This window comes from Aptenodytes patagonicus, chromosome 5, assembly GCF_965638725.1.
Source record: "Aptenodytes patagonicus chromosome 5, bAptPat1.pri.cur, whole genome shotgun sequence".
Classification (NCBI taxonomy): domain Eukaryota; kingdom Metazoa; phylum Chordata; class Aves; order Sphenisciformes; family Spheniscidae; genus Aptenodytes; species Aptenodytes patagonicus.
In genome coordinates this window covers 4,914,051-4,930,243 of record NC_134953.1, presented here as the reverse complement: position 1 = coordinate 4,930,243, position 16,193 = coordinate 4,914,051, and the positions used below count along the sequence as shown (strand labels likewise).

Below are 16,193 nucleotides of genomic sequence, written 5' to 3'. Positions count from 1 at the left end.
CGTGCATACAGGCACCGGTCAGGATAAACACGTCGCTGGCAAGACAGACGGAACGTAGAGCCTGTTGGCCGCATGCCAAAAGTTTTCATTAAGTCCTCAAATGAGTGGAGCCATTCAAAAAAACCTCTGGAAATATCTCTTTATTTTGTATGTGGAGATCACCTGCTGGGTGGCAGGGGAATAAAAATGTACAAGCTTGTAATTAACCAGCGAAAAAGCAAAGGATTTTTTAAACCGCGTAGCCTTGTAAATAGTGCAGTGAGACCGACAGCCTCATTAACGAGGGCTCATATGCAACAGTACTGTAATTAAAAAATTGAATTGATGCTCCCCTCTCTTTACTCCAACACGAGATATAAATACAGAAGGAACATATAATTCGGATTCTCTCACTCATGGAAACACTATTGCATCAGTTACTTTTTTCTTTGCAAAGGTCATTTGCCTGGAAACCTTAAAATCGGTGAGCTCACAGTTGCTTTCCACACCATGTTCCTCTAACATCTACTGTATTTCTGTGGAAGGTCTGCAATTTCTGCCCCCCACCCCAGAGATGGTGCCAGAATGCCCACAAGCAGCAGACTGCAGGACTTCAAAGACCTTGCCTATAGTGGTCAAACTTAACCGCGGACTCTAGGGCAACGGTCAGCGAGGCCGTTCCCCCAGCTTTAACTGGGCTCCGTTGCCATTCAGGAAACCAGCTGCCCAGCCCCAGGGCAAATTAAACGTCCTTAATGAACCGGCGCTCGGGTATTTCCAAAGGCTGGCCCAGTTGACCTCTGTTGTGTTTAGAAAAATCTAGGTCGGCATGAGAGAAAGACAAAGGAAGACAACGTTGTGATTCTGAGAGAGGTTTTTCATCACTCCCGTGGAAAAATGAGCTACAGCCCTTAAGGCTTTAGAAATAGTTCTTGGAAACAGATGGGAGACATCTCATTGTCTCTGTTCAGACTCAGCAAAGTTTCTGAGCTGATGCTGCGTTTCCTGACCCAGCTTCTCCTCGACAGAGCTTGATCTGAGCAGTGATTTGCCAAACACGCTGGTCTGGATTACTCGCCTTACTTTAAGAAGTACATGGCACTCGTTTTCCATATACCCCCATATATTACGATTTAAAGGTGAAAATGGATCTGGGTAGTTTCTTTGCGCTTTCTCTTGCCACAAAGTTACCAAGCAATCGCGGCATAAAAGCGCTGTTGTACGCGATGTGGTTATTTGTGACTTGTATGAAGTTATTTCCTCTGATCACCAATAAATAGGTCCAATAAATACTGACTTATTTTTGTATATGCCTAGAAAAACCAGCGCTGTTTCCGTCGAGCCCGTTACTAGCCATGAACGTATGTCTCTAAGGGCTTAGCGAGTTGTTGACCTGGATTCACGCTTCTGGGGGCTTTTTTTAACTAATAATTTTGTAAAGTATTACGGTATGTTTATCTTGCTGCGATGCTAGGGACACAACAGGAACATTCAGAAACGGTATCTCAGTATTATCTGGAATCTCGTCATTCTGCGGGTTTCTTTCTTTCCCTCAAGGCTATTTTACGTTAAAAGCTAGTCAGCATTGCTTAGCCCACGCTTCTCGGATTTTGAGCTGGGGATCTCATGGGCTTCAAAAACATCAGAAAAACAGGCATCCGTGCTGCTTACTGCTCTGGGACAGAGGCGGAGAGTAAAGACTTTTTTTTTTTTAAACAAGTGGAAAAACTGAACTGCTGCCAAGCAAAGGTAGGGAAGAGAAAATGTTTGAAGGTAGATGAATACAAATACATTTCTAAAAAGTTTGATAAGCAATGCCCAACAACCTCCAAACAGAGCTGCTGAGATCTGTCAAGCTAGACAAAAAAACCTCCCAAACAAACAAACAAAAAAACACGCAGAGAGGTTTCAAAAAAATCTGCTGATGCCAATGTCTGGCTAAAACTTGTTCTAACTTGGAAATATTTTTTAACTAAGGCAGTTATAACTTGACTATTTTTTTTTTCTTTTATAGCTTCCTTGGGCTGCACCGAGGAAGCTTTTACCATGGCCTCTCTGAAAAGAAGCCCTTCTAATTAAGTTGAGTCTAAGAGCAAGCTGTTAACTTCTCAAAGCTGCGATTTACCTATAGCCATCCCCGAGCCCTCACGGAAGGGCTGTGAAAGCTGCGATGGTGAGCATCACAAGAGCTTGGAGTGCAGGCTGGCGGTGGTCGGGGAAGCTAGCGTAGTAGTTCTGACCTTATTTACAGCTGCAATGATGGAAAGTGAATGGTGGCAAACAAGAACAGACAAAAATGCCTATTAAGAAGAAAAAAGTCTTTTACCACCTTTCCCAAGTCTTTAACTAGCCTTGGCGTTATTGTTACACCTTTTCCTCTGCACGGGAACATTATCACAAAAATGTTGAACCAAAGTTATTCCTTTTATCCCTTCACATTCTTAAGTTAATTCTCATTAAGCATTCAATTAGAATTCATCTTGAAACACAAAGTATTATACCTATGCATGTTTCCGTGCCATGGAGAATTGTTTGGGGTTGGGTTTTGTTTTTTTTTTTTGTAGAGACAAGTCGCATCAATACCTTGCCCTGTTAGAAATACCTCGACTTCCAGGGGCTTGCTCTGGAAAGCATACAGCCAGCTGATCCTGTATGTTCCAAGTGTGAATACTGATATTGGTGTAAAGATGATGCCTATATATTTTGTATAGACATTTATTTCCAGGATAAATTAAAAAGAAAAGCAACTTCTTCACTTTTTTTTTTTTTTTTTAAATCTTTATTCCAGGGCCACAGACTAAGATAAAAGGTTACATAGTAAAACATGGCTCAGGCTTTTGACGTTCCTGTTGGATTTCTAGCCGGTAAACCCGAGTTTCTACTTCTCTACAAAATGTTATCAGTTCACCATTTAAAAAAAAACCAAAACAACCAAACAAAACAAACCATTTCAAACCCTTCAGTTCTCCATGCTTTTAGTACCCACTGAAAAGCAAAAACTTTATGTACCTGTGCTTCAGTAAGACTTCTCCATCAGAAGTGTTACGGTCTGTAGGTACTGCACAGGGCATAAGTTTATTTGCTACTGCCTCGTGGAGCTCTTCGTTAGAGGAAGAGCCACCTTTTCTTGTCCTTTCTTCCAGAACAGCAGCACCACAGGTGGCATGGCAAAACTTCTCCCCACACCACAGTTACTATTTTAAATAGTTATTACTTTTAAAAGTGCTAAAACAAGATAGGCTAAATTCTTGTTCAAATATTCAACAGTAAAAGACGGTATGATAAAAGGCTCACTACACATACAGGAAGTACTGAAGGGTGCTTAAGATGGTCTCTCAACCATAGATTTCAGGACACCAACATCTGGGAAACAGTGGTGTATATTTACTCACTACATCTAATTTCATTCACAAATATAAAAATTTCAGCTAGGTTTTGGAATGCTAATTGATTTTTTCCTTTCTTTTTTCTTGGATAATAAATTACTTTTCGAAAAAGCTGCCCTCACAGCTACAGGATTACTACTTTATGCTATACTAACTCAAAGATTAAAATCTTCATGCAAAAGATGAGGTTGTGCTGCATGAAACTTAAGGCACACGTATTAAACCAAGTTGAAGTGCTTCACGTATCCAAGCTCATCACTGCACCTCAACCTGAACTGAGACTTGGTCTTTTTAACGTGCCTGCAGCAATAGAGTGGCCTGGCCTTTGCGGAAGAAAGTAAGTTGACAAAACCAAGTACAAAGACCAGGCTACAACAACAACAACAACAACAACGCCAGTAAAATGTCCTGTAGAGAAAATATAGGTAAACTTAAATCCTATCACAAAACAGGTGCAAGTTGCCTTGTGGCTGTAAATCACTCTCCCTGTTGTAGAAGAAAATTCCTCCACATGAGAACTATCAGCCACTACTACCAGCTGTCAGGGACTTTTCAATGACAATCGGAGTATAGAATTTATGTGAAAAACTGCAGAGGAGCAACTTTTGGCTTCTTGCATAACAAGTGGCATTAAACTTTGGCAGTGCCAAGACTGAAGGGCTGAATTACTACTGGACTATCCACAGGGCCCTGTGAATTCTAATTGTCTTGTTTAGTAAGAGGAGTGTTACTTGGGTAGAAGGGCACTGCATCATGTAGCAGGAATGTAATTTAGCTAATTACAGCACCTAGACACGTAAGTGGGGATATTTTCTGAAAAATGAGGATGACGAATGGGAGAAGTGACTTCTTTCACTGTCTTCTAGTAGTGCTTCTTGGCTGAAGGTTTGTAAGACACCAGAAGACCAAAGGAGGCGTACCCAAATAAAAGTGTCTGAATGAACCATTGAAACTGAATTGCCGGGTCAGTGATTCCTTTAGATCTGCAACATTAACAAAAGCATGAAATGTGTCAAAAAAACTTACGGTCTTGCAGACTGTACTGTGATACTTACAAACTAAGGTTAGGTATTTCTACCCATCCTTGATACATCAGACTTGATTAGAACATTTGAACTTAGCATCATTAATTTCAACCTATTGAGACTTATTTCCTGTACTAACTAAACATACCAGTTCTTGTGATTTTAGTGGATTTTAAGCTATCTACGGAACAAAGGTTCTTTCGGAGATCTCATGCGTACAACTTCCTCAATAATATATAAATTGCAATCTCAGTCTATGCTATTTGAAATGACTTATCCTAGAAGTTTATGTACAAAGATCCAAGACAGTAGCTTAATACTAATCTTGATACACAAGTCTCTATGTAACTTCTTGTTGACTACAGTCACGGAAGGCAGACTGTACGCTAGCAGGGCAACGAGGCCTGACAATTACTGTGCGATGCAGGATGGAGAAGCACTGTTACCTGACTTTGTGGCTAGAAAATACAGGTACAGGGAACTGAAGACACCTGACTTGACTTATGAAGCAGAGACCTTCCTGTATCAGTTAGTTTTAACGTAGCGTATGTGAATTTTTCTGTATATTACAGAAAACGTCACTTTTTCCTCCACTCCATTGTTGTTGACAAATACTACTGAATTTTCAGAGAAAAGAACGAGTATAAACATGATAGCAAAACCATCAGATTTCACATTTCCAGTAAACAATTATGTGAAGCATAACTGTGCTCCAACTCATTAGTTTACAAGGGAGCTCCCTCTACTGACCTTTGCTAGAACAGTTCAGCTGTTAATTGTTCCACAGCCTCTACACGTACAAAATGATTGTGTAGCAAGTGTTGATTAACACAACATTTCTTAATGCTCGTTCTTAAATTGTCTTACCAGCTGTGAAAACTTTTTTTTTTTTAATAATCCCAGCTGCAGCGTTTCCAAATGAGTGCAGAAGCTGGAAAACTAGGGTTTAAGGAACTTACCCGCTTGAATAAAGCAAGCTTACTTGAATAGACCATATGCAGAAATACAGGCCAACAGCCAATGACGGTGCTACTACTGATTAACAAATTTGTATCCGCTTCCTCCCTAGTTCTTTTCCTCACGCCTCCTTTGTGACGTCCATAAGTAGACATCACTTCTACATCAGTAAAAAGCCTATGGTGTTTGGTGCTCACAGTGAAGTACAACTGCTTGGTAATCTACAGAAGTATGCCTGAAGAGATGATGATGGGCAGGCAATCTGTGCTCTCTTTCTTATGGGCTTTAACACTGCTCTGTACAACTTCACTACTTGACTTGATTACAGTACACCCATTTGGTACATTCACCGGTAATCAAGTTCCCTCGTACTTAGATAGGTGTATAGACTATATATATATTTTTATCTGCAGAACCACAGTTAAAATTTTAACTTTAAAGCTACATAATTTAAAACTGGAGCCTGGTTAAAATTTTATTACTAACTCCCATTCTGAAGGCAGAAAATGTTCATCCATATTCTATTATCTCGAGAACCACCTTAAATAGCTTTCCATGGAACAAAATCCCTTTGCCTCCAAGAGATGTTACCCGAGAAGCCTGTGACGGACAGCTGTGAACTGAACTAAATGAAGTGGAAAACTACCATTTTTACAATGGCAAACAGACCGTCCACCTACTCTGTAGAGCATGAAAACCAATACCTACATTCTTCTGAATTATTACAAACAAAATTCAAATGAACAGAAGGACGATGTGTTTGGACAGCATACCTTTCCAAATAATTTGTTATCCTAACATAAGACCTAGTTGGCCTTACTTTTATAGTCTGATCAGTCAAAGTATTTTATCCCACAAACCCGCAGATACAAGTAGATCTTAAATAGTGCCAAAGGGAAGTGTCCAATTGTATTCTCACAATATAGATGCAATCATTTAAACAGGTAATGAGCAGTCTCAAAATTCTGATGAGGTAAGATCTCATGAAGTTATAACACCTGGAGTTATCAGACTATTTCTACACCACCTATTGTTCCTTCCGCTTCCTAAAGCGCAATGTTACCCAGGGAACAGCGAGTTCGGAGGCAGACAGACAAGCTCTGGCAAACCTTGCCGCTGCCAGTTCTGCAAGTTGCCACCCCTTGCTTTTGCCACCCTGTACAACAGTAACCACTAGCACAATTTGCAGTAACCTCTTGTGGAGGACAGCAAACTGTCACTGCAGCCAGAACTTTATCAGTATCCTCTGAACTACTATTGCTGCCGAGGACCACCAAAATCAGTCTGTAGCTTATGGCACTTGTATCAGAAATCCTTTTCAGAGAAATCTGCGTTGGGGTGAGGGGAGGGAACAACTTACTGGCATAACTTAACACCGTAGAAGGCTTCTACTATGTGAATCAACCAGGATATCCAGAACCTAATAAAAAGAAAACATGTTTTATTTTGTTGAAAATTAGGGAGAAGACTGTTGTATCCGAGACGCATTGTGCAGAGAATGTAAAACTGGAAGCATAGAAGTGACATCTCACTTTAACCTAAAAAGTGAGGCGTGTTTCTTATCTTAGGAAAACAAACTAACAAACACGTATAGTCTTGAAAGAAACTGAAGTCCACTGACAAAGTTAGAGAACTGCAACTCATGCAATATGCCTGGACCTGCCATTTCAAGCATCCACTGCATGTTTCCAAAACTTTCAGCACTTAGATAAAGCCAAAAAGCCGAATGCTTAGTGAAAGCAGTACAAATTAATCTTAGTTAAGCGTGCAAAATCTGTCCTTTTACTTGCACAAGTATTTTTTTTGTCGTCCTAATGAGTTACTGAAGTTTTTATAGATTTAGTTCTATGAAAACAACTGTGTGTATAGATTCAGAATATATAATAATATGACTTGATTAGTCAAACTTGGTCTACAAATTTTCATATAGAAGCTTTTTTTAAGAAAAAAGTTACACGGGATATTCAGTTAGGATCAATTCAATACCTTGCTAAAGCAAAGATGCTCTGAGCAAAGATGGAGGCTTATCCTCTACGTGATGCATGGTAAAATAAACAAGAAAGTCTTGCCGTCTTCCTGTCTTTACAGGAAGTCGGCAAGTGAGAGGCCTGGTTACAGGGAAGTGTTTTCCAGCTCTCCTGTTTATCAAAAAACCAAAACCTAAGTTTTGTAACCCAGCAAAACTTAGCACTATGCAGTTTCGTCAGCAGGTTATTTCTCACGTGGACAGGATCAGGATAAGTTAGTAGCAGGGTAGAAAATGTTCTTTAATTGAAGCTGGAAAAAGAAGACTCCTATAGACTACTTGAGTAACAATTTGACAAAAAGAACCACTTTTAGGAGGTGTTACAGATAAGTTTACATACGCTCTAATAACTGTCTCCAAAAGTAGTATCTTTTTTTTTTTTCCCCTTTCTCACCATAACAACACAGATGCCAAATTCTAAGTTGCATTTTTAAACTTTCATACTGGTCTTAGCCTGGTCTTTTACATACTTGTTACCCCACACCCTTAGTTGTAATGAGCTTGAAAGGAGAGCTCTTTAAAGGTAATTAACAACTGGGTTACAGGAAAGCTTGTTAACACAGACTAAGCAGATGAGTCGGAGAGAGGCAACAGGAGAGATGCAAAATGATTATATAAATATAACTTACCCATAGCATACCCATTTGTGGTGGTTTTCCACTAAATAATTAAGGAAGCTACCAAATATTCCCAAATGGCTATAAGGTATAGTTGAAGGCCAAAGTGTTACCCACTTAAATAAAAAAAAAAAAAAAAAAAAGTTAGCTTCAAGGTAGTTACCATCAATTTAACTTTCAAATTAGCTTTCTTTTCGCTCCCCCCATGTCTGTCGAATACAGTTTAGGGCTCATCTATTCATAGTACTTCAACTCTTTAATTCCATTAACCTTGTCCGAGACCCGTATTCTTCAACAACAAGACCACTAGCCTTCTAAAGCACGCTTGCTTAAGAAGATTCAAACCTATGAAATGTCTTTTCCTTGACAGACAAGATGCCAAGGTGGTAAGCTGAAGGTTGCTCTCTGTGTACCAAAAGCGCACCTGCGCATTAAGTGGCATTAAAGTTGTAAGCTCATTACCTATTGCACACGGTAGCAGCAAAAAATACATTGTCTCTGTCCTGAAGAAGTTAATCTGATGCGACTGACCTGAAGAATCCAAACGACTAGACTGAGAAGGAGGAATAACTATTTATCTCTAACGAGGGGGTTGGTCTTTCTTCTTTTGCCCCTTAAAAAAAGAAAATGACAGATTTCCTTCTATCTTGAACAGGGCACAGAAGATAATTGAGCACGAAGCCCAAGACCGAAGGTGCACGCGGTGTTCAGGTATCTTTCCTGGCACTGAGTGGGCCGCAGTGCTTATCACTGTCTACCTTTATTTTAACAAGCTGTGGAGGAGCAGCAGGGAGTCAGGGAGCTGTGCACTTTGGAGTCCATTGGGGATGTAAGGGAAACACTAAGCTAGGCCAAAGTTCACACTGGCTTATCTCTCCTCTAGTATCAATGCTGCAGTTTCTAACTATATGTGAATTTGGCTATGCCAAAGATGTTGGATTTAAACAGGGAATCTGCTTAAAGCTCATTCTGTTTCTTGAAAGGGTCCAAAAGCTGTTTTGTCAGCTGTTTGGCCTGCCTCGACCGTCATTTTTTCAGTGGTGGTTGTTACGTGTAGAAAAGCCATGCAAATAGAAGAAAAACTACAACACGTGGAAGTCAATGGATGACCTTCGTAACCTTGTCAGATCTATCGAAACTTGTCATTAATCTCCCCACTCCAGTAATCTGACCTATCTCACCTAAAGTCCATTTTTTAGAAATTAAGACAACATGGTGACTGAACTAGTCTGTTTTCTAACAACGCTACCAGTCAATATAGTCTGTAACTAAAGCCATCGCTTGTAAATGCACCTTATCTGCGGATATAACTGATAGCTGTCCTAGAGCGAGTTTTATTGATGCACAATGCGGTTTCAATTCTGGGACCGTTGAAGACGCTTTCACAGGCTACCTGCAATGCAAACTCACACAAGCTACAGCACTCGGGTTGTTGCACTCACACCCGGAGGTGCTGTAATGCCTTCAGTGCCACAGCCTTGCTCCACTTCGGAATCCAATTCAGGTATTTAATTTTTTTTCTCTGAACTTCCTTCATGGATGCCTTCAGCTCCCTCACAAGCTGACCTGGCCAAAGCAGCATTTTTAGTTTCCTCTCTCTCCCGGTTTGTTTCAGAAAGCGGCGTTTCCATGGACACTGGGACTACTAAGGAAGCCTGTTCCACAAACCCTGCAGGTATCCGAGCTACCTGCGAGTCCCGCTGAGAAATTAGTTAGCTTACTTCAAGGTAGAGTTACCATCAATTTAACCTTCAAATTCGCTTTCTTTTCGCTCTCCCCCCGCCCCCCACGTCTGTCAAACATGGCTTAGGGCTCATCTATTCATAGTACTTCAACTCTTTAATTCCATTAACCTTGTCCGAGACCCGTATTCTTCAACAACAAGACCACTAGCCTTCTAAAGCACGCTTGCTTAAGAAGATTCAAACCTATGAAACTTCTTTTCCTTGACAGACAAGATGCCAAGGTGGTAAGCTGAAGGTTGCTCTCTGTGTACCAATCGCACACGGTAGCAGCAAAAAATACATTGTCTCTGTCCTGAAGAAGTTAATCTGATGCGACTGACCTGAAGAATCCAAACAACGACTAGACTGAGGAGGAGGAATAACTATTTATCTCTAACTAGGGGGTCGGTCTTTCTTCTTTTGCCCCTTAAAAAAAGAAAATGACGGGGGGGCCCGATCAGGTCCGCGAGTTTTGTAGCTGCGGCTCCGAGGGCGACGGGGAGCTGCTGCAGGCCCGCACGGCTCGTCCAGGCCCGCGGGGTGTGTCCCCCCCCCCCCGCCCCGCGCCCACCCGCCGCTCCTTACGCCGAGGACGATCATGCCGAAGGTGATGGCGATCATCCAGATGAGCCGGGAGCGCTGGAAGTGGCAGCTGCCATCGCGGAGCCGCTCCGCGCCCGTCGCCGTCATCCCGCCGCTCTGGGGGCCGCGGCCCGCCGCCGCCGCTAAGGCCGTCGCGCGAGGAGGCGGGGCCGGGGCCGGGCCGGCGGTGCCACTACGCTTGGCGGCGGGGGGGGGGGGGGGGGGGGGCGTCCAACGCCTGGGCGAGGCGGGGGGGGGCGGTGCCGCCGGGCCGCGGCGGAGGCGGAGGCGGAGGCGGAGGCGGAGGCGGAGGCGGGGAAAGCCGGGCCGCGGGGCCGCTGAGGCGCGGCGGGGCCTTCCAGGGCCGGTGGGGGCCGGCCGCGGGCGCCGTGCGGGGCAGAAGCGGCGGTTGGGGCGGGTGTAGGGAGCGCTAGTCAGTAATTCGGCTGTGCTCGAAGTGAGCGGACCTTAAGAGACCGACGGCGTCGCCTGCAACGAGCGGGTGGCGCGGCGGGAGGGAGCGAGCCGTGCCCGGGCGGCGGGCTGGGGCGGCGGGGTGCCCCCCCCGGGTACGGCGGGGTGCCCCCCCGGGTACGGCGGCCGCTGCCAGCGGCGGCAGCGCCCCGTCACCTCCTTCCGGTGAGCCGTGCCCAGGGCCGCCTCTCCCCGCCGCGGTATGCGGCCGGTGCCGGTCGCGGCTGCCGGCTCTCCGAAGGCGGTGTCGGGCGGGTCTCTCGGTCAGGAAGCCGGCCATCGCCCGGGGGCGGCCCTGCCGCTGGGGCGGGAGAACCGCAGCTTGCGAAACGCGGTTACGAAACTCGACGCAAAACTTGGGAGGGGGGTTTTTCAGCCTGACTCTTTACCAAGTAGCGCCACCCGTCTGTTTCGGGGAGGGAGAAAAAGCAGAAAATGTAGGAAATCGGGCAAATGCCGCGGGGGCAGTCGGACGCGCGCCGCGGGCCCCGGGGCGCGCTTGGCGCCGGGGCGCTGGCCGGCCGGGGCCGCTGGCGCTCGCCGCAGCTTTGCGGGCCGGCCCTCGCCCGCCGGCTCGGAGGCGAGCAGCGCCGTAGTTAAGCCAAGAGCGCTCTCTCGTGGCACAAACGGTAAACGGCCACGAAGAGAGGGGAAAATGACGCTGAAAGGCGGGCTGCCGGGGGCGCCGGCGGGCCCCGGGAAGGTGCGGAGGGCTCTCGCCGGTACAGCGGCCCTGACAAACTAAATAAATGTATTAATGACAAGAAGAGAGCCAAGGAGAATCTCCATCCTTTATTGGATGCGGGGGGGAACATTGTCACTGAGGATGAGGAAAAGGCTGAGGTACTCAATGCCTTCTTTGCCTCAGTCTTTAACAGGCAGACCAGTTATCCTCAGGGTACTCGGCCCCCCGAGCTGGAAGACGGGGACAGCGAGCAGGATGAACCCCCCGTAATCCAAGAGGAAGCAGTCAATGACCTGCTATGCCACCTGGACACTCACAAGTCCATGGGGCCGGATGGGATCCACCCGAGAGTGCTGAGGGAGCTGGCGGAGGTGCTCGCCAAGCCACTCTCCATCATTTATCAGCAGTCCTGGTTAACGGGGGAGGTCCCGGACGACTGGAGGCTTGCCAATGTGACGCCCATCTACAAGAGAAGGGCCGGAAGGAGGATCCGGGGAACTACAGGCCTGTCAGCCTGACCTCGGTGCCGGGGAAGATTATGGAGCGGTTCATCTTGAGGGCGCTCACAAGGCAAGAGCGGGACAACCAGGGGATCCGGCCTAGCCAGCACGGATTCATGAGAGGCAGGTCCTGCTTGACCAACCTGATCTCCTTCTATGACCAGGTGACCCGCCTAGTGGATGAGGGAAAGGCTGTGGATGTGGTCTACCTGGACTTCAGCAAGGCCTTTGACACCGTCTCCCACAGCATTCTCCTAGAGAAGCTGGCGGCTCACGGCTTAGACAGGTGGACTCTGCGCTGGGTCAAAAACTGGCTGGACGGCCGGGCCCAGAGAGTTGTGGTGAATGGAGTTACATCCAGTTGGCGGCCGGTCACGAGCGGTGTTCCCCAGGGCTCAGTTTTGGGGCCGGTCTTGTTCAATATCTTTATCGATGATCTGGATGAGGGGATTGAGTGCACCCTCAGTAAGTTTGCAGACGACACCAAGTTGGGCGGGAGTGTTGATCTGCTCGAGGGTAGGAAGGCTCTGCAGAGGGACCTGGACAGGCTGGATCGATGGGCCCAGGCCAACTGTATGAGGTTCAACAAGGCCAAGTGCCGGGTCCTGCACTTCAGCCACAACAACCCCATGCAGCGCTACAGGCTTGGGGAAGAGTGGCTGGAAAGCTGCCTGTCGGAAAAGGACCTGGGGGTGCTGGTTGACAGCCGGCTGACCATGAGCCGGCAGTGTGCCCAGGTGGCCAAGAAGGCCAATGGCATCCTGGCCTGTATCAGAAATAGTGTGGCCAGCAGGAGTAGGGAAGTGATCGTGCCCCTGTACTCGGCACTGGTGAGGCCGCCCCTCGAATACTGTGTTCAGTTTTGGGCCCCTCACTACAAGAAGGACGTCGAGGTGCTGGAGCATGTCCAGAGAAGGGCAACGAGGCTGGTGAGGGGTCTGGAGAATGAGTCTTCTGAGGAGCGGCTGAGGGAACTGGGGTTGTTCAGCCTGGAGAAAAGGAGGCTGAGGGGAGACCTCATCGCTCTCTACAACTCCCTGAAAGGAGGTTGTAGCGAGGTGGGGGTCGGTCTCTTCTCCCAAGTAACTAGTCATAGGACGAGAGGAAATGGCCTCAAGTTGCGCCAGGGGAGGTTTAGATTGGATGTAAGGAAAAATGTCTTTACTGAAAGAGTGGTTAAACATTGGAAGAGGCTGCCCAGGGAAGTGGTTGAGTCCCCATCCCTGGAGGTATTTAAAAGACGAGTAGATGAGGCACTTAGGGACATGGCTTAGTGGGTGGTGGTGTTGGGTCGACGGTTGGACTGGATGATCTTAGAGGTCTTTTCCAACCTCAATGATTCTATGATTCTATGATTCTATGAAACTGGCAGTGGTTCTCGCTACTCGGCTGAATGTCACGGGCAGTGACATTTCTGTCGCTGAGCAGCTCGGTCTTCGGGAGGACGGGGGATCCAAAGGGCTGAGGAGGCCTGGGAAGGCTTCCTGGAGGTCCAGAAGGTCTCAGCTGAGCTGGGGAAGCCCAAGCCCACATGCGTCACGCCCTTAAGCGACCCTCAATGCAAGGCAAAACTGAAAGAGGCGCTAGAAGGGTCTAAGTTAATTTCTCCCGTGTTTAAGAGATTTAACTGGTTACAAAGCACGTTGAGATCCATGCTTTATATTAAATAAATTATTTGAACTACTACTGGTAAAAAATACATATAAATATGCATATATACAATGCTATATTATATATGTATATATATTAGACTCTCCTAGGATACTACGTAATACCTTCCCTTTTGAAAACTACTAATTGAAAGCGTATTAAATCCAGCATTTTCTACTTTGTGCCGTTTTGGGACTTTGGACTCGGTGATGAGCTTGCCCAAAGAAGTCACTAGGGCCTTGGGAAAGGTGCCCACAGAGAGAAATGTTGAGGGGAGGTGTCTCCTGCTTTCCTTGGAGCTTTGCTACCTGTTTGCTTGACAGTGACTTTGACAGGGTAGAAGATAAACAGTGAGAAATGTTGACTGTGGTGTTCTCTCTCCTTGCCTGAAGGCTAAATACAGCTGCTCTTTTAACTATGTGTTAATGATGCGTCTGTAAAGCTGTTTTCTTCAACAACCAATGCAGCAAGTCCTGACGTTTTCCCAGCATGAGCACTGTGTTGCAGAAAAGGCTCGCTATGGCGGGGATTGACTTTACATGTGTTTGGGTTAGTTTTGTCCTGCCCGGAGACAGTTCTGTTTCCCCATCTCTGTATTTCATTCCCAGCTATTCCTGCCCAAAGCACTGTGCTTTTTTGCTGAGGTGTTCTGTGGAGATTGCAGGAGAGTTTGGTAAGAAATTCCTGCGGTGGTAAAACTGTTGCTGGGAGGCCATCTATGAAAACCATCGAGGTTGGCTACACGGAATACCATCTGCATGGTACGGTCGCCTGGGTTGCTTTGCTGACGCAGGGGAAGAGTGTGTGTGGCTCCACCTACAACGTCTTGGTGTCTGGCAGAAAGTTCTAAAAGTCAACCTCTTTTTTTTGTAGCCCATTACTTAATTTCTTGCTCTTTCGAACATTCTACGCAAATTGCTTCTGCCTGCCTGTAAATCCGCGTCCGAAGGTTGTGCTGAGATCCTGAGATGGCCCGGGCTTTGTGGTAGAAGTGCCTAGGACTGCCCCACACAAGGGCCTCTGCTCGCCCACCAAGAAGAACTTTTAAGGGCACAATAAGGCAGTTGTATTAGAACGTAAACAAAAAGCAACTAACTTGTTAGAAGGATGGATGTGCTGCTGTGAGGAGTTGACTGGAGAGGGCAGTCAAGTACACAGGAAAGAAACGGGCTGTTGGCAACCGGGCGCTGCCGTAGCAGAAAGGTGTTGGGAGGAGAAAGGTGTTGCTATCTCAGCCATGGGGTGTGGGACCCGCAGCTGGGGACGGGGAGTCAAACCCTTCCCCTTCCTGCTGCCCCTTGGAGGGGGACGCACGTCTCTCTTGCTGCTCACGCATCTCTGTGGACATTTGCTTTGTCAGTCTGGCTTTGGTGGCCAAAAACAGCCAGGTGAGGTCACAGACGATGTCATGTTATCCTTTCTGCCACACTCCAGTGAAGACTGCCCAGACTGTGTCACCTTGGGGTGTCTGGCTAACTCTTCTTTCTCCTTCGCCAACAATAATTGATTTACCTTTTTATTGACATTAAGTGATATTCTTCCTGGCCCGCATAGGCCACGGTCACAAAACCAGCTAGCCCAGCATGTGGCCCACCAGAAGGGGCCGGCCTTCATGTGTGACAGCAGCCCCCAGTCGCTGCCAGCCTGGTTGACGCAGGTAGCTCTACCAGCCCTGGGCATCTCCACAGCCTCGGACTTGAAAGTGAGATCGTTAATGAAGACAGCTCGCTGCTCAGACCTTCTGTGGGGGTGGTTCCATTTCTAATCCAGGGCGGTGTCTTTGACCTGGCTTTTTAAAAAAGGCTGTTTCTCTTGACAAAGAGAGGAGTCTTTGGAGTATTTAAGAAGCTGAATATAGTTCCAGTCTTCATCATTTAAAGCCAGAAGTCCTGTAGCATCATCTAGTCCGGCCAGCACAGGCCATTAAATATTACCGTGTTTCTCTGAATTGAGCTCTGTAACTTGCACTTACTTAAAGCATACTTTTCAAGGGGCATTTTGTCTTTGAAGATATCCAAAGACAGAGAATCCACTGCTTTCAATGATTAGTCTTTCCTGTGTTCCTTAGGTGTTGTTAGTATGTACCTAACAACTAATTTTGAGGGAGTCATTTTGCAGAGTCTAGCTGAAAAGCTCGCTCTATCATACTTTGCAAAATGTTTGCATTTATGCCTTGATACTTTTGACCAATAGGTTAGCTACCTTTGTGGTTTCAACACTGGAAATGTTATTTGTCAGTGAATTGCATTTATTGACAAGTGTAATCTAAATTAGAAACTACAAATCCCAAAGAGTGTTATGTGAATTATTGAAAAAAATGCAGAACCAATTCCCTTTGCCAAGTTTACAGGAAATAAAACTATTTCTGCATGCTTTACTTCACCATAACTCCTGAGATTTCTACTTTTTTCCTTTCCTTTTCTCTTAATCAGTGCCACAAAGTGACTGAATGAAGACCTGGCATGCTGCTATGAGTTGGCATCTCTCAATAGCGTACTCACACCAAAATATCTCCAAGGCTGAGTGCAGACAGCCAGCTCGGGCAGCTCTGGCCGTGCTTACCAGAAGCCGGATTTAGATTTATAGTT

The 16,193-nt window shown here is 46.1% G+C and overlaps 1 protein-coding gene across 1 annotated transcript; it reads right to left on the bottom strand.

The window, feature by feature from the left end:
• Window positions 1-125: 125 nt before the first annotated feature.
• On the bottom strand, window positions 126-10,441 carry TMEM254 (transmembrane protein 254). Its single transcript, XM_076338380.1, has 4 exons — window positions 10,300-10,441; window positions 8,003-8,106; window positions 6,708-6,767; window positions 126-4,348 (listed from the first exon to the last, which is right to left on the bottom strand). The coding sequence occupies exons 1-4, from the start codon at window positions 10,402-10,404 to the stop codon at window positions 4,228-4,230; spliced, it is 390 nt and encodes a 129-aa protein (XP_076194495.1). The 5' UTR covers window positions 10,405-10,441; the 3' UTR covers window positions 126-4,227.
• Window positions 10,442-16,193: the final 5,752 nt, after the last annotated feature.